This window comes from Typopeltis vanoorti, chromosome 7, assembly GCF_054136105.1.
Source record: "Typopeltis vanoorti isolate ZY-2024b chromosome 7, IOZ_Tvanoo_1.0, whole genome shotgun sequence".
In the NCBI taxonomy this organism is placed as follows: Eukaryota; Metazoa; Arthropoda; class Arachnida; order Uropygi; family Thelyphonidae; genus Typopeltis; species Typopeltis vanoorti.
The window spans coordinates 7,918,363-7,942,437 of record NC_143555.1 but is presented as its reverse complement, the minus strand read 5'-3'; the positions used below and the strand labels follow the sequence as shown (position 1 = coordinate 7,942,437).

The window sequence follows — 24,075 nt, the reverse complement described above, 5'->3', positions numbered from 1 at the left end:
AATCCAAAGCTTGAGAGGTAGAAAAGGGCGGATGCAAAATGGATGAATGGTGGCGAGATTAGACAGGAAATCTGGAAGAAAAATAAATTAGGAGACAGCATAAGGGAGGAGACAATAATCAGTTGCACAAGGAATATAAGGAGGAGGAAGACACGGTTAGTCGCTTTGTTAATAAAGCGAAACTGCAGCATGAATAGCAATTAGGCAAAGAAAAATCTCAGAGTTTTTTTTTTTTTCCAAAAATGTGGCCAGTAGAAAACACAGTGGTTATGAGAAGATGATATTAGCTGATGAAAATGGCAGAGCAATATGTAGTGAAAGTATTTAATAACAGTCCATCAAGGTACTTTATCTTTGTGTGATATTATGCAGAACTTAAGCAGGGAGCATGACAGAGGGGGAGGGGAGGGGACGAAGTATGTGGGCAGGAAGTATATGAGAAACCGATTAAACTAGACGGTAAGAAAGTGACAGAACTTGATCTTGATGACATATTACAGTTATTTAAGGGAATGTTTCAGGGAAAAGAATCACTGGCATGCTTGTTTAACAACATATTTGCAACGGAAATCCCAAAAAACAGAAGTGAGATAAAACTGTTCTGCTCCAAGTGGGGGAGGGAGGAGAGTCCGTGAAAGAGGTTTCAAATTACAGGCAGCTATGTGCCTATGGAGTGGTGGTTAGAGAAGTAGGGCCAGAAATTGAGTAAGAACAACAAGATTCACTACGAGGTTAGCATAGATCTGTTAAGGAAAGATCATGTTTTAGCAATTTATTTACTTACATATTGCAACGTGATATTGACGAGTTGTACAAGGCTGGAAGTCTGATGGATATATGGTTGCGTATAGACTTTGTAAAAGTAACTGACAGACTGCCACATGATAAAAGCGGTGTAAATAGAGATTACGGTTAATTGCAGATGACGCAAAGTCGGAAAACGCTACGAGAAGGATATCGTAGCTCTCCGAGAGACATCAAAAGACTGGATGCACACGAGTGGGTATGCAATTCAATGTTGCAAAGTGTAATGTTTTGAAATTTGAAACTTGATAACAGTATTCAACTGATGGGATATATTGAAGGGGTGGCAGACATAAGGGACCTGGAGGTGACAGTGCAAAAAAAGTTGATATTTGGATCCACACAGTAAGAACAGTGTGGCTTTTCTCACTGTGTGGACCCAAATTCAGATCTTGGTAATGTTTCGCGGTTCTCGCGACTACATCACGGTGAGAGTGTGTGTGCGTGCGTGTGTAGAAATAGACTTTAAAGCGTAGTTTGATGAGCACTGTATTTGACGGAGAAGCCTAGTAGAGTTAACGATGAATTGTTCAACTTATAGAAGATCTGATGATAATAAATTCCAGCATGTTCTGAAAAATATCATTTTTTAAAAATAAATAAATTCCTATTAAGACTGTTTGCGAAAAAACATTTATCATCGAATTGTTTATTATTAGTTCTGGCTTAATGTGAAAACTGATAGCAGCTTTCACTCTCAGTAAGTGAGCGCCTATAAAGTACAGAAGACCACGATAATATCTGACTAAAGTAATTTTCTCACGTTGGCCGGAGGTTAATCTACAGCGTCTTGAATGGATGCATAGTGTGTTATATGATCAATGTTTATTCGGGAATTATTTTACAAAGAGCTGCGAGGTTCACTAACATCCAGCCGGAGAGGAATGCACTTCTCCTAGACATCTCTTTGCAACAAGTAATGAATACCGATGTTTACATCAACGTTTCAATCGTTTTTTCTGAAGATCATTCCCGTAAAGCGAGGAAGTGTTAACCAGGATCTTTCAGCATCATCACATCAGCGGCCTGAAAAAAGGGATTCCGATTAGCTTTGTTTGTAAATAATTCTCTATTTCTTATTTTAGTCCTTTGCGATAGTAAGTGCAAAACAACTCGCGCAGTATTAGTAGGTGATTTCTTAGCACAACAAGATCCGCATTAAACCTCGTCGTCCAGATGCGACTTCTGATGCCATCACTCACTTAGAACTTCTTTATGCATGGCGGAAAGAAATGAGACAGAACTGAACAAGAAAATTTCGCTGTAAAAATACTTTTTTTATTGTATGATGGTAACGAATTTTTATTATGGATCAGAAAGTGCTTTTTTGTGACAACCGAGAATAAAAGTATACAGAGCAGTGTTTTTCATTTTTTTTTTTAATTTTAAAGGGAGGTCTTATGAATAGATTGATAGAAACTACGGATTCTAAAGTATGCAAGCAGGTTTTTGGGCACACAATTCCACAAGTGCATCCTCCGCTCGCCAAGGATGGTTCCGTGTAACACTTTAACTTGACTCTAAAGAACCTTGAAAACACAAAACTTGATGATGATGACAAAATTAAATAATAATGTGATGATAAGGAAGATATTCAGCATTAGCGATCTCGAAAATTGCGTTTTGGGGTGCTTTCAGAAGTAAAAGCAAAAGGGACCTACTGTGAGGGGATTAAATGGCAGACTCACTTAAGTACAACAGTTTGGTTGGCAGAGAGAGTCTTTAAAATATTTCAAGTCATTAAGAGGTTAAAGAACTGCAAATTTTCAAATTACCGACATATAAAATTGATTCGTATTATATAATTAAATATTACTCTAAGTCGTAAATAATGAACAAACAGCCTAAACACCTTTGGCTTTAATCATATGACAATTAAACATATTCCATCCATATATTCATCGGGAATCATCAGATTCCATATGGTCACTAAGCTTCTCAGTGATGTGTTGTCACACAAGTCCTGGAAAGATGGTCATGTATGCTTTTCTGAGAGACTGTGAAGATCAGTCACTCAGTACACACATCATCCATCCATCTCATTGAGGATCTACCCTTTCTCCTCTTCTAGGAACTTTACCTTCTATTACTGTTTTGAGCAGTCCATTCCATCCTTCAATGTGTCCAAAGTATTTCAACTTTCTTCTGTCAATATCTTTAAGGAGCCTTCAAGTTCTACTGATCCTTTCTAGCATTCATCCATGTGCCTTTCAGTATATGATATACTCATCAGCCTTCTGTAAAAACACATCTCAAAAGCGGCTAATTTTCCTATCAGACTCCTTTAGGTTTCAAGTCTCATATGCATAAGTTGCTGTTGGAAAAATAGCTGAATCCAGAATTCTCATCTTTATTCCTGTGGAGATAGATCCATCCTTTCAGAGCTTAGACAAGTCTCTAACTGTTGTTTTAACCATTCCTAATCTTGTAATGACGTCTTCTGAACAGCAATTCTTCACATTAATAACTGATCCCAGGAACTGGAGCTTGCTGACTTCCGCAATTCTTTCTCCGTTAAGGAACATTTGGTTCTCAGGAGTTTCCCTGTCAATATTTCCTTTGAAAACCATAATCTTTGTCTTGCTAGGATTGAGTTGAAGTCCTCTGTTCTTGCTGATCTCATTAGCTCTGTCAAGGTTTAGTCCTAATTACTCACCTGTTTAGTATCAATGCTAAGGACATGCGTGTAGCATTGATCAAACAGGTGAGTAGAAAGTAAGCCACCATGTCCAACTCTCTTGCTAACTTGAAGCCAATTAGTTAATCCAACACCTCTTCTTACTGCGGCTTCTTGCTCACTGTACAAGTTAGCCTATCAACTTGATATGTTGGGGAGAACCCATTATTTTCATTACCTGCTACAATTTCATATACTGAACATAACCTTTAGAGTAGTCTATGAAACACATTACTATTAGTTAGTTATTCACATGTGACATCATTTTGACGCTGTATGGTCACTCTCGTCCTTCATTGGGTTTTGGGAGTGAATCCTTCTGTTAGATGTGGTAGGGTCGCAGATGACGCTTTCTATAAAGAGTTAGTGACAATCACAAACATCCATGCCCATGGCGGGATTCGAACCCGCAGCCTCTTGGCTAGAGAGTGGAACGCTAACCACTCGGCCAACCAGGCTGGCACACATTACCGTGGGGGAGTCTAAATTTTTTATACTCTTCAATGATCTGTCTAAGGTAAAGCATCTGCTCTCTGGTATTTCCTGAAACTTGCTTCTTCCTCCGGCATCTCTGATCCCGATCTTTAGTACTGCATCATTTAAAAGACACGAACTCCACTCTCGGGAGTGGGTACATTCACCCTATATGAGTGCATTTCATTAAGGGGTTTCACTGGCATGACAGCCGTTTTGAGCTACTGATTCTCATTTAAAAAATCCAAAAACTGCAGTAAATGTGATCCTTAAGAATTGCTCCACATGAAAGTGGAGCAATTCTTAAGGATCACAGCTTCATAAGATCTCGTCCAATCTCGAAACTTTTAAGACTTCGAAGCGCAAACATTATTTGATATATCTGGCCTATTTTAAATGAAGACACAAAAAGATAGTCTCATTACAAACCACATATGGTGTCACTATGATGCAAAGGAAGAATGAAATGGGAAAAAAAAAATCGTATGAAAAGTAGCCCCACTTCTGATCGACGCTGACAGTTGACATCCGGAAGTAATTTTTTTTGTGTGTGGATTCAATTAAAGTTATGTTAATACTGCATCAAATTTGTTACATGCAATATTCGATGTATTCGATTAACAGGTTGAATCAATTAATTTCGATGATTAAACACTGTTGAAAAAACTAGGTTTCATTAATTACAGTAATAAATGCCTGCTTCTCTCCTAACGAAAAAAGTAATCGAACAATTCCAAATTGGTACACGAAAATGTAAACATTAAAGCGATTTGAATATCAGCATTTGCGTAAGTTAGATTATTACAACTTCAAAACTGTGTATTACAAATCTTAATATACTATAAATGCAGCTTCATTTGTTTGTCTTAAATGATATTTTAGCAATTTTAGTTCGCAACTGAAACCCCCGCTGTGAAAATCTTCCTTAGAAAACATTCTTTCAATCAGCAATAAAACTTTCACTTCTTAGTCGAAGTATTTTCAAACAATTCGCCATAATTACCTTTCAAACAAGGACCGCTGCTTAGTAAGCTTAACAGTAATAAACAATTCTTTAGTTGAATACCATAATTTAAAACAGAGATATGAATGCAGACCTTGGAAATCTGCCATTATTGTCGTCATACATCAATCAAACAGCTTTGCATGGCTAATCTTTGCTTATATTACCATTACCGAGCGGATGAATGACAACAACAACAAAAATTCAGAATAAGGTTTTATGTTCACTGCTTTCAGCATAATATCTTTCGATAAAACGGCTGAGGATTCTCTTTAAAATAAAGTCGCCTTCGACCGCTTTCCACAAATTAGGGTTTCCGATAACGAGTTATTGCTGAATAACCTTCGTCTGCCGGCGTCACTGCACCAGACGTTCACCTGTTGTTCATCTGAGAAATAGAGAACAGACATTCGCAAGAAAATGCTGTTTTCGTCGTCAAAAAATTAACTGTTACGTAATAAATCATTTCATAAGTCCCACTTGTACAGGCGAGTTTATCCGAGTTGATATTTTGTATTGTGAAGAAAGAGATTACTGAAATAATCACACGGACAGGAATGCGTATTCAAATGTGATGCACGGAGAGTATTACATTTGTAATCTCGTGAACTAATAAATTGGAATGAGTGACCCATCTTCCAAGTTGGGCTCTTAAATGACGGAGGTCATGGGGATGGCAGAACATTAGATACTGTTTGGAAATAAAGCGTTATCGTTCATCGATTATGCTGAGAAATTTAAGTATTCTTATTTCAATAAAACATGAAGTTCCATGCAATAATAGCGAGGAAATTTCTCTTCAATATAAAGATCCACCTGAAATGTAAATATTCGAAATATTTAAAATCGTTTCTTACATAAACTCAAAATACTTAATGCAAAAAAAGTAGGCTTCTTTTTTTTCTTTAAAGCTAAGCTCCAAGTTTTGTTTTATGTATTTTTATTTGATTGTTTATTTAGTGGCAGCATTTTTTTTCTTGCGACGCGCGCACTCACGTGAAACTGACAGGAACAGCAAGAAATGCCCATGCTAGAAACTCACCAGCACAGAAGGCAAGTGGGGGTGAGATGGTCACGTTGTCATCACAGCTGCAAAGGCAACCTCGAGTGCAGCGTGCCTTTAAGGTTTGATCAACGGCGGTTGGTGTGGACGATGGACAGCAAACACAAACGGTTTAAGCGAAAATCAGAAAATTATTTCGCTCACGCTATTCCGGGATCAGCGTTGGCGAGAAGAAGAAGACCAATAGTTGTGTTTTGCTTAAAGGGAGAGCTACGAATATTGGATAACATAAAATTTAAATTATTGTATACGTGAATTTGCAGTTTCTTACGCTTCTGTATGTACGATTCAAAGAGAAAAATTACAAACCGTGCTGCTCCGACGTACGATGAACGATTACGGACCATCATCAGGAGTTGGGACGCGAGCCGAGAACCTTTAAGTACTAAGAAGCACCTCCAGAAACCAGACACACATGACCGATCACCAGCTAGTTAGGGGACCTACAAACGATCTCATATCACGCATGCAGATGAGCGGGAACATTTGTCACTGTTCCTGGCTAAACAGCGCCAAGGTAATTGCCAAGCCCGGACGCATGCGCAACACACTCCGCCGAAGAGAGCGGTGTTCGGGAAAGTTTCCGAGACATTACTGTTTTGCACTCACCTGGTTCGCTTGCTCCAACTCGTTCATGATGCCGTCCATTGTGCCTGACCTGAAACACACACAAAAAATTGTAAGAGAAACGTCGTAGCTACGAAAGAGATTTAAGAAAGCAATTAAGTACGGATTATTGAAAGAGCTCAAATATTTCGAACATTAAGAAAGTTTCATGTGATAGTACTTGCCACTGAAAAACACGGGGCTTAAATTGATTGCCGCCGCATCCGATAACCACACACCTTTACAGAAAAATGTCCAATTCGTTTTTCTTGTAACTTGAAAAATCATTTTATCTGTTCTCAACCGATTACTGGTGTAGATCTATCGCCGCACAGGACAAGATAAACGACTTAAAAAGATCTTCCTTTCTTATAAGAAAAACAAAAAGACGCGTAACAAAAAAAAAAAAAACGCTACTAAAAATTTCACTTGAGAAAATGTTAAAGTCATATAGCTGACTGTCTTTCGCATACTTGAATGGAGATACAGGATTGACTTTATCAAGGATATAATGAGAGAGAGAGATCACCAATCATTTACCAATTTAACAGGTTGACCATGTTGGACGTCTGGCTATGTGCCGTTTTAGTATGATGATATTTACCGAATGTTTCATACTAATCCAATATCATCCCCCCCTTCCTGACTCTGAATCGGTCTTTCTATGAGGGCTACTGTCACATCAACTCGCCTCATTGTGAAAACGTGTGTGTGTGTGTGTGAATGCATACAAAAGATACAGTTTTGACCATAAATCGCAGAGCTAATAAGACGATTTCTGAATGGTATATTCTGAATTTGCTCTAAGGCTTGTATTAAAGAAATAAAACTTAATTTTCGAATAAAATATATCACAATTCCACCTAAGACTGATTAATTTAGCTTGGCTGTAATGAAAAGAAAAGATGAGAAAAATCTCCTCACCTTGCATGGGATTTGAATCCTTTTTTTTTTATTCCCTCCAACCCAAAGACGTATCTTAAAAATAAGTGCGAAGGCATATTGAACCAACCATGAAATCAACAGTATTATTATCTCTCTCTCAGCAAAATAGGAAAAGTGACACAGTGCATACTTCAATAATTTGCCAAAAGGTTGATTTCTGATAGCAGTGCAATCTTTGCCACTGTGCTCGACTTTAGCAGATATATTCCTTGAAATAATAATCGCAGTATGGCGCTCTACATATGCAAATATAAAGGAGTAAGTATACTTCCAACACAAGCACACTGTAACAGAATTCGTCATCACTGTTTAGCATGTTTATCGTTAGTTTCTACGTTATCTGCAGTTTTTTCATGATTTTAAAGATGGCTACCTGCTTATATAGAGAAAAGGGGTGTATCAGTGACCAACTACACAAAAAAAAATAATAATTACTTAAATAATTAAAAATAATCTCCATTTTACAGTAATATGAATATCAGAAACTGATGTAACCAATAATATTGCTTCATCTGTTCGAGGAACATCTTGAGATCACAGTGCCATGTGACCACAACACTTAATGAAGTGTTAGAATTTCTTAACTTACGGACAACCGGAATTTGAGTGATTCTTTTTGAGAACTGGATGCCTTCAGAATTGTTCTTTAATTCAGTAGAGGAAATAAAGCACTGTTTCATCAGTAGCGAATACTAGGTAATAGTGTCAAAACTGAACCATTTATTGGTTTCAGTCTCTGTATTGTAATATACCCTATATCACATATAATGCTTGTACTATATTATATTTCTATCATTATTTAAGTCGGTAATTTTTTTCCCTATGCAATAATTTTGGTTAAGACAAAGGATGAGATCCTTTTATCGACTTTCTTACTCATTTTATTAGGCAAATCCTCTTTTATAAGTCTGATATCAAACTATAAGATAGCGATTCTTTCTTTCTTCTTCCTCTCCCAAAAGAAGAGATATTTTCACCTCTATTTCTTTTCTTAAGAGCAACCCTGTTTTTCTTATTTTCTTTCATCACTCATACAGCTGTTTCGTAGATCACTATCAGCTCTTCAGGAGATAAGTGAACTTCTCAGTTAAGGTAATCCAAGTGACAGCAGCTGAAAAGGCAGATCATTTGATTAATAGCAAAACGATCTGTTGTTTAATACAACACAATCATTATTCGTAATTATTTGCAAGCAATATCCATTATGGATTCCAGATATTAGTATTTCTTTCGAAAGATTCGGTTATATTCGCTTTGTGATATTGTGCAATTTCTTAATCAAGTAAATTATTCTTCATATCAACAAGGAAGAAACAACGGTTGTCTTCTATCGCTTTGTTATTCTATATATATATATATATATATATATATATATATATATGAATTTGGACTGTACAAACCATAAATATAACTAAACAAACCACCGTGGAAGAGAAACAAGAAATTCTGTCTTTCAGAAGCTTAAAATCTCCTTCTCTATGTGACATATTTTAGATTTCTTTAAATATAGAGAAACTATGTTGAGTCCTTTTAAGATAAAGACCTCGCTAAGAAAGATGTGACCTCCGTTGTCAAGATGGTTGTGAATTACGATGGGTGTTCGAGGAGGAAGGTTCGCGTTAATTTCTGGAACATACTCAAGTGGGAATAGAATTCTCACTTCATAAGAACCGTCCCTCACTCCCTCCCTTCATCAATTACTCTGGGGTAATTCGAACAACGTAGTCACGCAATGTTTTTTATTGACCTGAAGGGCACGCTGTCTCCACTCCTCGCGTCACATGAGACATATCAGGTGGTAGTGTTGTTCCAATATCAAGGAGATTAATGGTGACATTAAACTTATTTCTTTATATTAAACTCTGCCTTTCACTAGTCTAGAATGCTTTTTTGTACTCTTCCTTCTGTTTCTGACCTTAGCGGTGTTGTTTGAGTCTTTAAAATATTATCAAGAACCGTAAAGTGCCATATAATAGCAGAAATCTATAGATCACTCGCATTTTAAAGTGCTTTAGTTTTTCTACTCTGTAAAAATGATTATTGTTCTTACCCACAACTGCAAAAGGTCTTTTTTTATTTATGTTTTTCTCGCTGATGTACTACACGTGTTAGTGCCAAATATAGACGATCAGCTAGTGACAGTCAGACACTTAAAATATTAACTCTGTATAAACCATCTCCTTTGAAATGACTGATCCTCAACATCGATCGAGTTGAGGTATGTGGCACTGTTGTCAGTTTAGAACACTATCAATCAACGCTGCTAATCAACGACCTATGAAATGAATCCTTTTTCGAATATAAATTGATGTGTACATCATTTCCAAATTCATTTCGTCTTAGTACTTTATCCAGATTTCTGTAATGTTATTCAAAGAACAAAATGCCATCGGCATACTTTTATGGGGGGGGGGGAATTGCTACATTCGTAAGAGACCAGATAACTCACTTTCAGTTAAAAAACAACTTGGTAAAGGTTCTCCGCGTCCTACAAGGAATCCGAACTTAAGTACTTCAAAACAAAACAAATGGCATCTTTGAAATCAAGTGAACAGGAAAAAAAGGTACAAACAGTAAAATCACTTTTACTATATGATATTCGAATCATTCTGCTATTCTATGAAAATACATTGATATTAGTGAAAGTGTTTCTACGAGTTTTTAAGTTCCCCAATAAAATCAAAATTTGATTCTTTTAATCTGATTCCTAGAAAGAGGCTGTAACTTTAATATCGCTAACGCACAAACTTTTATAGGCAATTTAAGTTTCTTTAAACGAAGTGGAAGCAAGCACATACTGTATGCCTACAGATACGAGACCCTTCGACGCTTCTGCGCATGTCAGAAGAATGAGAATCCATTGCGATAATAGGGTAATCAATTCCTGTTGTGGGATGAGTTGTTTATTATTACACGTCGGAAAATTAACTTTTCTTTTATGAACACTGTAGTTTTTATAAAGTGGTAACTATTTTGCTTGCATAACAGTTGGAAAATTTTAGGTTAAAAGCACGTGATTTTGCGTGATCAGCTTATTTCTTTTCCCCCTTCAACATGAATTGACTCTTCTTGGCAAGTTGCCAGACTAGGGTCTCGGAATCTGAGGTCAGAGAGTATTAAGACCCATTTTTGGAAGGGTTTGGAGAAACTTGGCCCAAGAATTGATATGATCTAACTATGAAATAACTGGGTTGACAGCTTTCTCTCCGGGTGATGGTAGAATGAGTTCTCTTCAAATTTCTCTACTGATGCAATGTTCCTGAGAGTTCTGTTACATCACCCACTTCATCTTCACAAATATAATTGTCTTTCTCGCTTGAAAAATTTCAAATTCTTTCCATGGCTTTGCTGATGGTATTAGCACTCACCATTCCTCTCGGTTATAGGACAAACCTTGCAGTGCCCAAACATCTGAAGCTTCAAGATATTCTACAACCCGTTTCTTATTTACACCAATCTCCATAACATCCTTCAATGGGCTAAAAGACAACCTAGTCATCTTCAACACTTCCGAAACACAATTCTGTCTTTTTCCTCGCAAAAAAAGACCTCAGTTCTCCACTTACCGTATATCACTCAGTCCAACAGTCAAGATATCTCTCTCTCTCCTTGGACTGATACTCATCTCTAGCCTTTCCTGGCATAAAAATATCACCTACATAACACACTCACCAAAAAACTTGCTATCATTTTCGCCAAGACGTTGCTTTTTCTAGCAACTAACTGTGTACAAATTAATAACATCCAACCTTAGAATACTGGTCTGACATTTAGGATGATGCTTTAAAAACTCTAGCAACCTCTTCAACCAGTGTTTCACAGAAGGTCAATTTCTGCACTGTGTATTTTCTACAGATACTTTCATGGGGTCAGTTAATCAGAATTAGCATCTATCCTTCTCTCCATTTCTGCTAAACGTAAAATGATACGAACATCAGCTGGTCAACATTTCAATTGCTAACACAACGAACCTGTTACTCCCATTCATCCTTCATTCCACCTATCTCTGTTCTTTGCCTTACTCAAGAAGTACTCCAAGACTACAATGTCCAGCTCTTCAAAAAAAAAAAAAAAGAAAGAAAAGAAAAGAAAAAGAGCAAATTCCTTCTTTTGAGAGTGATATATATTTAAAAAAGGGTCTGCCAGATGTATCTTGATTTTCTGCAAGTTTGTTTATATGCAGTGGGAGAGAAAGATCATTTCAAAGCAACCAATAATAAAATAATACAATACAAAGGACAATAAGTGAATTTTAAGAATTTTTTCGCTTGTTTCCAAAGCGACATTTATCTATCTGGTATAGCAATATTAGTAGCTGAGTCGGGAGAAAAAATTCACCTCTAAACAATACTCGAGTGGAATTCAGGAGAATTTTATGAAATATACTGGAGTTTAGAAAATATCACAATTCATCGGGCAATACCACTGCACCCTGCCTGAATTTTCTGCGAAAACTATTAACGGGCTTTACTGACTTCAGACTATAATCATTTAAAATTTATATACTGCTATGGTTAGAAAGAATCAATTTTATGTCGTTGACGGAATATATGCAAGTCAAAGAGGGCAGTAATATTGTGCATAAGGTTGCATCCTGCGAGAGGATTCAAACTTTCCTCGTTCAGAACGAAGAAATACAAGGAACGAAATTTAAAATGAAATTCTGAAACTGGAATAAACTATGAAATCAAGAAAAATCGGTAATTGGCATTCACGATTTGCAGAATTCCACCTCGTCCTTCGGGGTATATTTCTATGTTTCTGGTGGTTGTAGGCGCCTCGAGTAGAGATTTTTAGCCAACAACTTTCCCTGTACGTATGTGATCTATATGGTGGAATTATGACCTTGTTTAAATCAAGTGAAAAGAATGATGGTCACAAGAAATTCCTGGATTAGTCTTGGTAATCTAGATTTCAAAAGTAATACTCGCACAAATAGACACAGAAGAATTTTAAAGATGCGGGTCAGAAATTAATGAATATAACATAACAAAGACAAAAATCTTCGAAAAAAATGTCTTGTGTCGACCTCCAGATGATGTTTTTTTTTTTCTCTCATTTAGGAAATGCCATCCCAAATGGAGAAAAATCGATACAATTATTCCTGACTCAGAACTTCCTCTATACCGTATAAATTAGTTCGGCTTTAAAAAAATCACCTACAGCTCGTATTACTCGATACGCAACACTCGAATCCACGAGAAGTAAACAAAACTATGTAAATCAAACATGTTAATATACAGAACCGCTGCAATTTCAAGTTGACTTCAACATTATTTTTAATAAATAAATTTTGTTGATGTGGTTTTATGAGTATATGATGAATAATAAAGAAATATTAATTCAAGTAGTGGACGAAATACTGACAGCACGTCTGAACTGATTTTATTTTATTGTTAGCATTAAAGCATAAAAATAAATAAAAGGAACAAATCGTCGAAAAATGAACAGAATGAGCCATAGGTATGACAATGAACACTAAAATCCTATCGCGAACCGAAGTATTTCTAAGAACGACCCACAATGCAGCCGCAAGCTGGAAATGCCTGTATTAAAGGGAATTCACGCTTTTATGAGACCAGACTGATCGCGTTAAAACTTACTTGGGACGAGATCAGAAATGGATATTCAAATAGAAAAGGAGAACATTTTATTATTCATTAGTGGCGATGGAATGGCTTCTGGCTGCCTGTTCATCGTGCAAAAAACTTCCTATAGACTTCTCTCTCTTGAAGGGTTCATGGATTTTGATAAAATCTAGTATATGTGGTCCTTTCGAAAACACAGTTAAACTTCGATTCAATTTTGCGATCCAGAATGGGCAAATTATTCTATCGTTTCGCACAGATCGATGATTATACAGATTTTTTTGCACAGTATATTTGGCCTACAAGTAAAATATACTGTGCAACAGTGGATTCAAATAGTTTCTCTTCAACAGACTAAAAATATTGAAAGCTTTAGAAATGAGCTGCTGAAAAAAGTTATATGAGATTCAAAAATTAAACAAGGCAGAAAATTCCGCACAGTTTTGAAAGCTCATTTTATTCAATTTAATAAGAAAATACGGTTAACTTGATGATAGTGAATATAAGCTCGAATTATCTGTACGAAACGCTCTCGCAAAGTGATTGAAATTTGGTTCGATGCCACAAACTAAAACCTTCAAAACTTGTTAAAAATGAATGCAACTGTTCTTCGTAATAACAGATCAGGGTCCAAATGACGTGCATGATGGGCAGTCAACATAGCAACGCTCAGTACTAATTCAAGTCTTTCACTGTTTTGTCTTGTCCGATCCCAGCAATAATTGTTTTTCACAATGTAAGAGGCGTGATCAGCAACTCAACGCGCCCTTCAAGCATGCGAATCTCGAAATAGCTGAAGGGAATAACGGTTCAGTTAAAGAGTGTGTGTGATTAAGTTAACGAGTTGTTTAAAATTAGCGCTCAAGCAAAAAAGGGGAAAAGGAGTTGGTGTGTTGTATCTATCAATTATTTTTTCTGTTTAAGGGAGAAATGAAGTTTCTGAGTGGGATGAACCCTGTCATCTTCGTCTGTGATTACTCAACTCAACTTTAACATGAAAAGCGTTTAGAAGTAATTTCTCATTTCACTTAAAGGATTCAAAATCTAGGTCAACTACGCTTCAGGCAAAAAAAAATCACAATGGAATATTCATGAGAAGATCATGGACGAATGCTGTCACAAGTTCTGAGAGAAACAGATCACGCTCGAAACCAGTATGTGGAAACAGCAACTGAACCCAAGACAAAAGTGTCCACGGTGGTGAAAAACTAAACGAACCTGAACTAAAAACTCATCGAACCCTTCCAGTCAAACAACAACAATAACAAAAAAAAGTTTTTCGAGACATGGGAACTTTGCGTGTGTCATTATGTGAATCATATATATTTATAAAGGCTGCACAGGGCAGCTCCAATCTTCACCATTAAAATGCACTAATATCCTTTTGCTGTAAATACTTAGCATATTAGCGCACTGATTGCACGTGGAGCTCCACCTGTCTGGCATCCAGCAACTTGCAGCAGTTCTCGCGTTTGAAGGATTCTTTATGGGATAAGAAATAAAAATTGCCTCGTTTACTAGGGATTTCGACATATGCCCGAAGAAGCATTTCCAGGTGATTACGTTCGGTAATTAGCAAAGATGGCAACAACTGGGTGTGGATAAAGCAGGTGACTGCGTAGAGAAGTGAGGCGATTTCTAGTCTGAATTCCGTGAGGTATAATGATGGTGTTGTGTAAAGTCTCTTAAAAGTGGCTTAAAAAGCATTGCTTTGATTACATGGAAAATTTTCATGTGCTAAAAACAAGCATTTTTATTGCTTTAGATAATTTACATCTGAAATTTTCGACGTTTTTGCAATGAATTCACCATTTCTACTGCACTTCACTGTCGTTTATATAAGGGGTACTGTAACTACACGTAACTTACGTATACAGAAATGTTGAGCACAGTCACGAAGAAACGAGTCCTCTGAATATTCATTGCAAATTTCATCGCAGTGTTCAACATCACATATTTTGGGGCTTATGAATTAAACAGAACTCGGAGTTCCACTGGGTCCTCAGACAATGTTTTCTGCTATCATGAAATATTGGAAGCGACGTATTTGAATATTCAAAAATCTAACCAACAAAAGAAGCCAACCATTGGAGGAAGGTTTTCTGAAACTCGTTTTTTTTTATTCTCCCAAAGACCTCTGTTAGCATTTTTAAAAGATTTGCACAATTGAAGTGTGTGGCTTTCATAAATGAAAGCTTTTCTGTCTTATGGTCATATAACGTCGACGTGCTTAATTATTTATTTAATTTAATTTTCAACCATTCAGGAGCGTAACATTAAGAAAATCTTTTCATCAGAAAAACAACGAAGTGATGGGGAGATTATTGCTGCTAAACACTTGCTGAAACTCAGGATCAGATAACCCCAAAGTTCTACTGGACGCGGCTCTCTTTCTCTAATCCTCCCCACAGCCACCAGTATTAATTTCTATCAGATGATCACAACGCAGTGGGCGATCCAGTGAAGTTGTGAAGTGCACGTTTTTTAAAAGAAGAAATGATCGCATTTTGGTATGCAAAATATCAAAGATAAAAAAAGAAAAGCCAATGCTTTTTCAACTACGAAAGAAAGAATCATTGCAGTGGTTTTTCTGAACCATCTCCGCGATCACCAAAATAATGACTCAAACCAGATTAGTTTGTAGGTATAGCTTTCGTTTACAAAATTATACATTCGGTTAAAAGCTATAAGCGCAGCAAATTTTATAGTCAAATGGACTAGCTTTAGAACATGGATTTTTTTTATTCTTTAAGATAAACTTTTTTTTTTTTGACATGCACATCACGTGGAAAAGGAAACGACTAATTTTCGATGGTTCTTTAGAACAAACAAGTCAAGATGCAAAGACGGCTGCGTACTGCGTTTGTTAGATGTTGATATCGTTCATTCCTCACTCGAGAATGCATTTTGTATGATGAGAACGCTAACAGTAATACTTTGGGTAACAAAAAAAAAAAAAGAGAAATGTCCTACTATGAAGATTTACACTTTCTCTGTACCGAGTAAGGAGAGAACGATTAAAAAAAACTTTAGGTCCCACTTGACTTCGATTCAAGTTGCTTCACTTCAACAGACTAAAATAAAACGAAGTCATTTTAAGATTTTATTGATGTCACAGCTAAAATCAATGGATGGCGCCAGCTTGGGAAAACGTCTTCTGATCAGTGGGGGATGTTTTTAAAATTATTTGATACGGGCTTGTATTTGCTCACGAAAGGGATAGACATTTCTGCTGGGAAACAAAAGTATCAGCGATCACCCACAGGTTTCTAGGGACATAAAGAATCCATATTAAATAAATAGATGCAATATGCCCGCGGTTGGTAGAACTGAATAAAACTTATCACATAAATATTTATTGAGGAACACAAATTATTCAGTTGACTTCGCAATAAAATGCTTTGCATTCACTCAATACTGATAAGCGAAAATAGCTCAAAGTACAAATGAAAAAGAGTAAATTAGAACAACAGTGAAATGGATCGAATAAAAAACTCACTTGACTGTGATATTATTGGGAATGATTTTATATTTCCTCAGAAAGAAGTGTAAGGAAATAGAGTCGAATATGAAGTGTTTTCTGCGTTCCTTCGCTAAAATCAAGAAACCTGCTTTATTTTAACTATAAAACACTTTATTATTTTTTTATATCTGGTATTTTTACGCTTTCTGTTGCTTTGTAAGAAGTCTGATAGCGCTTATCAGGTTTAGTGGCATTCCTATGGAAGGAGTCATAAGTTTACGGACAGACAGATGTGCATAGTGGAGTTATCAGGAATTGGAAGTCGTCGTGACTTTATCGCAAATTTGTTGCTTTCGCTACCACCGTCTGCTCTCTAGTTTTACGGCAACATCGAGTGACTCTAGGCTCGAATAAACACCGAGTATCACAAACACATTTTAGTGCTTTAAGGAAATAATTTTAGGGAAACCCTGCGGCACAGGATGATTCAGGAATTATTCATATTGTGTCTTAATCATACAACTAATTCTGAAAAGTAACGGACACCTTTCATACTCCACTGATCTTTCGCGGATTCAAAATATAGATTGCATAAGAAGAAATTAGTATATCTTAAATGCTTTATAAATAATTATGTATCAGAATAAAAACAAAGATCGCTTAAAGATCAAAGCTGGAAGGAGACCTCCCCCAAACCTTATAAGGAATGTGGGGAACCGATTTGGCTCTGACCTAATGTCCAATACTCGCCTTATCGTGGTGAAACACTTTAGTAGCCACCCACCTGAATAGTGAACAAAGGAGGATGGGAACTTGGTATTTTGCCGACAAAAGTGTATTCTCATTGTCTTAAACCAAAACACAGGGAAATCAAACTATAATTGAATATCGTGCTGGGTGGGGCTCACGGATAAATAAGGCCTCCGCTGATTTAATCGAGGAACAAGCCACATATTGGAGCAAACTCCAACTCAGTACAAGCAGAATGCATGCTAGGAATCGTCATCATCAATGATGAAGAAGTGTAATTGCAGAATTGGAGAAATACCAAGTCGACATAATTGGTGTTAACGAAACAATAACAAAAACAGAAAACATTCTTCTGAATCACAAAATATAAGATGTTATATTCAGATAATAATGATCAAGAAAAGATAGAGGTACCTATATTATTCTGCACTAAACACGAAGATAATATTCTTGAAAGGCAGTGAATATCAAGTAGAGTGGTGTGGGAAGACATCCAAATGCGGAATTGGACAATGACATTTATTTTTGTCTAAGGTTACCACAAAAGTTTTTACTTAAGAAGTGGGGGAATCTTTCAAGTGATTAGGGAAGGCTGATGGCATTAAGAAAAAGAAAAGTTAGTCATTACTGATGACGTAAATTGCATAGTAGGAAATGGACGGACATTATTTGGGGAAAATTTGGAGGAAAAACGCCAAGCCAATCATAATGTTAAGTACTTGTTGGATTTGTATTCAGCACATGGACTAGTCATGTCATCAATGGCAGAATGACAGGATGGTATCAATGACAGAATTATTTTAAACACCACAATATTAGGAAATTACGGGACTTTATTTGCATTCAAAAATGTGTGAGGAGAACTAATTTCTATTGGTGTGGTCGCTCAAAGAGAATGGTGAGGAGGGGAATTAGCAAAAGAAGCGTTTCATGTCAAGAAAAAGACTCAAAGGGTAACTCAGAAGGCTGAAGTAGAAGATCTGATCATTGATATAAAATATAAAAAGAGACTAATTTGGAAGAAACAGGTCGATAGGTAGTTAATAATAATACAAACTTATCATGCATCCTTTACGTCCCCTTGAGGGTATACACATCAGATATTTGATAATGGATACATTGAAAGTGATAAAATGAAAAACATTGACAAGATATTTCCATATTCAGTAATGTAGCGGTAAGAAAGGCCAATATTTCAGTGTTTTAACCCATAACAAAGAAAACGAAATCAAAGAGTAACATTATTAAGAGGGCGGGTGTAAGATGCAACGAAATAGGTTTATCATTTAAATAATCTAAATCATAAAGTTTCAGCTTTCAAACAGAAATCTGATATGAGCGATTCGAATAAGGTAATGATTACAGTTTTTAGCGTTGACATTACACAGCTAAAATTGGAGAATTCGTAGAGTTCATATCAGTTTCTACAAGGGATGAATGTCCCCTGATATATGGATAAAATAATAATAGTGGCTGTTCAAGCCGAACCGTTATTACATAGTCTCAAACATTTAACACAACTATGAAGTTGGTTACATATGATTGTGAAATGTTTGCATCTGATGTGATCATTTGGCGCATGTTAGAAAAACTTGATATTTACAAAATAAATCCATATTACTTCGTGTTTCCCTTGTTGATTCAAGCGAGAACAGTCAGAAATTCTAATTCAAACCTCGAATTTCCAAAATAAATAATAAACAAAGACGAAGCAAACCTCGACTTCCTATCATATTGGTAGCTGGAGATGAACCACGGTTCAAGATTGAGACTTTAATATAATTGAGTGAAGGGGAAAAGCAATATGTCATCTGTTAATACTGATAATTCATGGACACTATTTAATGAGATGGGGAGTTGAAAGACCATCTACCGATTAGCAATTTTTCAGAAATTTGTTTCAAAATATTTTAAGAATAATATGAACTCATCAACAAAACTGCTAAACACGAACAGGAACTCCTCCTTACCACTTTGCTATTAAATTTCACAAAAAAGTGAAATTACTACTAAGGAATTGAGCAACATCCTTCTCCCAACATACCACCTGTGTAAAGTCCTCACTTTGCCTCAGTTTTCCTTTTTTCGACACTCAAACACTCAGTGACCTTTCCTCAAGTGTGGTTGCGACTCAAGATCTTGAAACCAAACTTTAAAAACCCTGAAGAAAAAAGGTTTTCATACCACGAAGAAACCTTTTCTGTATTCAAAAGTATTGAAATCTGGAAAGCGACATTTTTTTTTTATCAATAACATCTTATAATATTAGTCAAAATTTATTTCTTCAACTTTTGAAAGTACTTTAAGAAGTGAATGAGAATTAGTACTCACTTTTCAAGAAGATTATCGCCATATCTACTTGCATGATGAAATAATTCAAACTGCGTCTTCTCCAAGGCTGAAAATAAAATCGGTAAATCAATGCCGTATATTAACATGAAAAACAGAAGATATTTCAATTTGTTCTACCTGTGTTAAAGTTATGCAGCATGTGAAGAACTTAGAAAACATCTTAATATGTCATTAAAAACTAAAACGACAAATTCGAACTGCATATTAAATGTACAAACACCGTCACAGTTTTCATTTATTTGCGAGTCTAAAGATGTCTCCCATGTAACCTCCCAATCACCTGTTGTAGCAATGCTTCCTTCGCCCTTTTCCTGTCCGTTATTTATTTAACGACCAAACATCTGAATGAAAACATGCTGTTTGTTTTCCGGTTGTCTACTGAACAACCGGAAAACAAACGATCTTATTCATGCGATCAACTCAAGTGCGATTTTTGACGGAGTCCTTTCCCCCTTTAAAATGCTGCATAAGGAAGATAGGATATCCATTCAAAATTTTAATGTTTGAGAACAAACACGGGTAAGGTACAGACTACACTTATAACAATACGCTTTTGATATTAGTCTTATCACAATTTTCTACTCATATCAATCCTAAACATTACCTTTCAAACTTGAAAGGTAATAGTTGATCCAACTTGCTTAACGGAAATCAAAAAATTCTTAAATAAATGTTGAAAATGTGCCCTCCCTGAAATGATGATCAGCTGAAACGGTCAAGCTGAAAAGAATTTATTACACTAAAGCTTTCTGATATCTTCTTAACGCCTCAGACTGCGCAAGTTTTCATTTTGGTAAAATTCATACTGTAACGACAACCGATAATCTAATTATATCTCTATTACCAATTCGTAACATCCAATCCTTATACAAAATCAGTTTTTCTTCTGAGAAGAGCATTATCCACCTATCTTTCCTTTCACAAACATATCTACAGATCAAAAATAAAAGTCTTCTTCAGCTCCTGACGTTGCATCTCTCCTTAAAGAACTGCTCACATTATACAAATCGCCATCTTAGAAATACTGTACGCATGCTTGAGTAGAACACTGAATCTTCTCTAAAAATTCTTCATTCCAGATGAGGGAAATTCAGCTAGTTGACGAATGATTCCATTTTCCATCTCACACACATACAGATGATCACTTTCTCTTTTATGTATTTTCTTCTTCTTCTTGAAGCCCTTATAATACTTTCGGTTTCTTCCATATCTATAAAACTATATTCAGGAACTCAACATTAGCAAGCAACCCAATGCCAAGGTTGATTTTTATTCTCTCCTTTCATCTATTCTTCCACCGATATTTGGAGGAACATTCCACCAATTGGAATGTTCCTCCTCTAATCTTTCCCAATGAGTGTGACTAATCGCTTTTCTAAAATAACGTGAATGAGTTTGTTTCCATTCCTAACTCACACATGGTACTGGTGTACTGTAGGTTCCCTTTAAAAATTACTTTTTTTCCCCCCTTTTTTTTGCGAAGGCCATTTCGCTACTATAGATATGTAATATACGATGCAGAGTTCTTTTCTACTGCTTTATGTCTGCTGAACAAGGAGAACCAGTGCGACCAAATTTTGTATGGACTTTTCCATCCAGCTGACGGTTAATTGGATCAATCGTTGAATTCAATTTTCCTGTTCCCTGATCGAGATACTTTAGTAATCCTTCAATTTCCGGATTATGGCATTCAGCAGTAGTGATTCAGTGCTTCTCTCATGAGATATTCATAACTACAGTGTGCTACTATGAATAAATAGGTTAGATCCATCCACCGAGTGATGTAAACTTCTGAGTATGTTGCATATTCTAGTCTTTTGCAGCTGTCACAAAATAGTGCGTTTTGATTAATAAGGCTAGATTGGGTATACGAAGCAGAAACCCAATGCCTTATATATCACATTTGTGCACTTACCCATCGAAATATCTTTTTCTCCTCGTATTAAATAATTTTAATATGAAGAAGGATCCAGGTTTGATTTCCAGTCAGGCAATAAAAACAACGTCGATTTCCTACTCATTATTCAAATTATGGAGTAATGATAACTGGCGAGTCCAGTTGTGTACATTATTACTGATAATCTTTAGTTTAAGTCCGAGTTCTCTGCTGCAAGGTAAATTTTCTAATTCAAACATTAACATACTGAAGAAAACCACCAGCTTTATCAGTAATTTTCGCATTTAAAGTACGAGCGCACAAAATCATTAAAACCAGGAATTCTTTTTCATTTTCTAAAATAACACCATAAAGCCATAAATGCCCGTCAAAGAGACGTATATAATCAAGACGTGTTTAAATGATTTTATGAACTTGATCTTTCCGATGATTTTTGTACCACTTGATCCTAAAGCCAGTGAAAATGCCAATTCTTCAACTCCCGGTCTATTATACCGAGCTTGATAAACCTTTGACATGTAAAGCTAGCGCGTGATACTTTCTTTTATACATCTCACTGCACGTGATTTAAGGGCGAGAAAGAATGCAGCCTTTTCCCTTCCCTTCCTCTATAATTATCGTTAACTTTTGTTCCTTACAATAGTATTCACTCTATCATGCACAGAGTGCATGATAGAGTGAATACTATTGTAAGGAACTTTCGATGGGTATGTGGCAGAGCATCTCGCAATCATCATGAAGGACATCTAGCGCACTATTTGACTACAGGACCTTACGGAAAGGCTCACTTCACTAAAAAGGACTGAAGTCAGTGATTTCTATTCATTTTTTTTGTGATAACTACTCCGATACCAGTGGTCAAAAAATGAAACCAACTATCCATCCTTATTAGCCAAATGAATGATCTTTTCCATCATGACAGACTATGCAAGTGCGTGTCAACTGGGAAGTGCAACCCTCTCAAACACTTAAGAGGGTTTGATCTATCCCAGTTTTTTGAATTACCTGACCTAACAGTTTGGATACAAGTGAAACTATTCTTTTACTCGAGCTATCTGCCATGAAGCCAGTTCAATACTCAGTTTTCATATCTCAATAGAAGATATGACAAAATTCTGAATACACACCGATTCTTTATACATATATGAGAACGCTATCAAGCTGTAAGATCATAATTTCACGGCAGAAATTCAAAAAAAGTGAAATTACTTGAAAATTTTATTAACGTCTAAATTTAATGCAACACTATCATATTTAGACCGATTGTCATGCCAGTTGTAGCTAGGCCATGTTTGATTAAAAGAAACGGTTGATGGGCGCGTAAACTACAGCTTAACTCTATGAGGTACAGCAGAGAGCTCAAGCAAAATACGAGTCGCTAAAAAATTACCAACTAACGTTCTTGCAGAAATTAGTCGAGATGACAGCATGCAAGGCAATATTTCACCAAGAAGAAAGCTGGCCATTTTTATCATAATATAAAAAAAGGGAATGAATGCATACAAGCGATGGGCGAAAACGTATAACACTAGGACCAAGTTACTCTACAAAATGCAAAGGTAATTTAGACAGTGATGGGTTTGTGTGTGTGTGCGCGCGCGCTAGCCTGTTTTCAGTTTCAGCGTATTAAAACGAGGAAAAGAAGAAAATAGCAGTACGTGGTTAACGGGTGTGATATAAATGATGCACAAACGTACATTTGTATAAACGAAAACATAAACGAAGTCAAAAGTCTATACCAAAATAAAATTAGGGTTTCAATGGTGCTTTATCAGATACAAACATTTGCTGACTTAATTGGCCTGGTGGAGAGCATCCCGGCTGTACCCAGTACGCTGGATTCGAATTTACTGCTGCGTGGATGTTTGCGAATTCCTTAGATCAGTGATTCTTAACCGGTGGGATACGGAAAATTTATAGAACATTTCTAGTTTTTTAAATTTTGAAATCTCTTAAAATAATCATTTTTTGCTCCTTATTTTACTTTGTTTCAAACTTATATCATTTTGTATTAGTAATCTGAATTATGCAGTTTAATGAAGTAGTTTCTTTTGTGGTGGCGCCACAAGTCGACTTTTCGCTGCTGGTAACACTGCAAGTCGTGACATCTGCTTACTGGACGTGTGAACGTGTGATAGAAGTGATTCTCTGAAGTTTAAACAATACATGTACTAGTGCGAATGCATAGAGTGCCACCTGCGTGCAATGAGTTTTCGAAACTTTCAGTGCAGTAATACTGATTTGTTATTTCTTAAAATTTACTCCCTTATAAAATGAGCAAACAAAGAACATTATTTGATTTCCTAAATATAAATACGCTAAAGTTTCTACATAATATTTAAGTAAAGTCGATTTCTATTTTCTGATTTTTTTGTTATTACAATTAGTAAGTAAAACCACTATTTAAAAAAAATTAATTATTATTATTATGTTACTACAAACTAGGGGGCCGC

General features: G+C 36.1%; 1 protein-coding gene across 1 annotated transcript in view; it reads right to left on the bottom strand.

Annotated features, from left to right (window-relative positions):
- The window catches only part of LOC150104473 (homeobox protein cut-like), a 436,834-nt gene that overhangs the window by 301,088 nt on the left and 111,671 nt on the right, over positions 1 to 24,075 (bottom strand). The window contains exons 3-4 of the mRNA XM_090395558.1: positions 19,705 to 19,771; positions 6,631 to 6,679 (exon numbers count right to left, since the gene is read on the bottom strand). Coding sequence (XP_090251684.1) covers positions 6,631 to 6,679; positions 19,705 to 19,771 — 116 coding nt within the window. The remainder of the gene's footprint in view (positions 1 to 6,630; positions 6,680 to 19,704; positions 19,772 to 24,075) is intronic.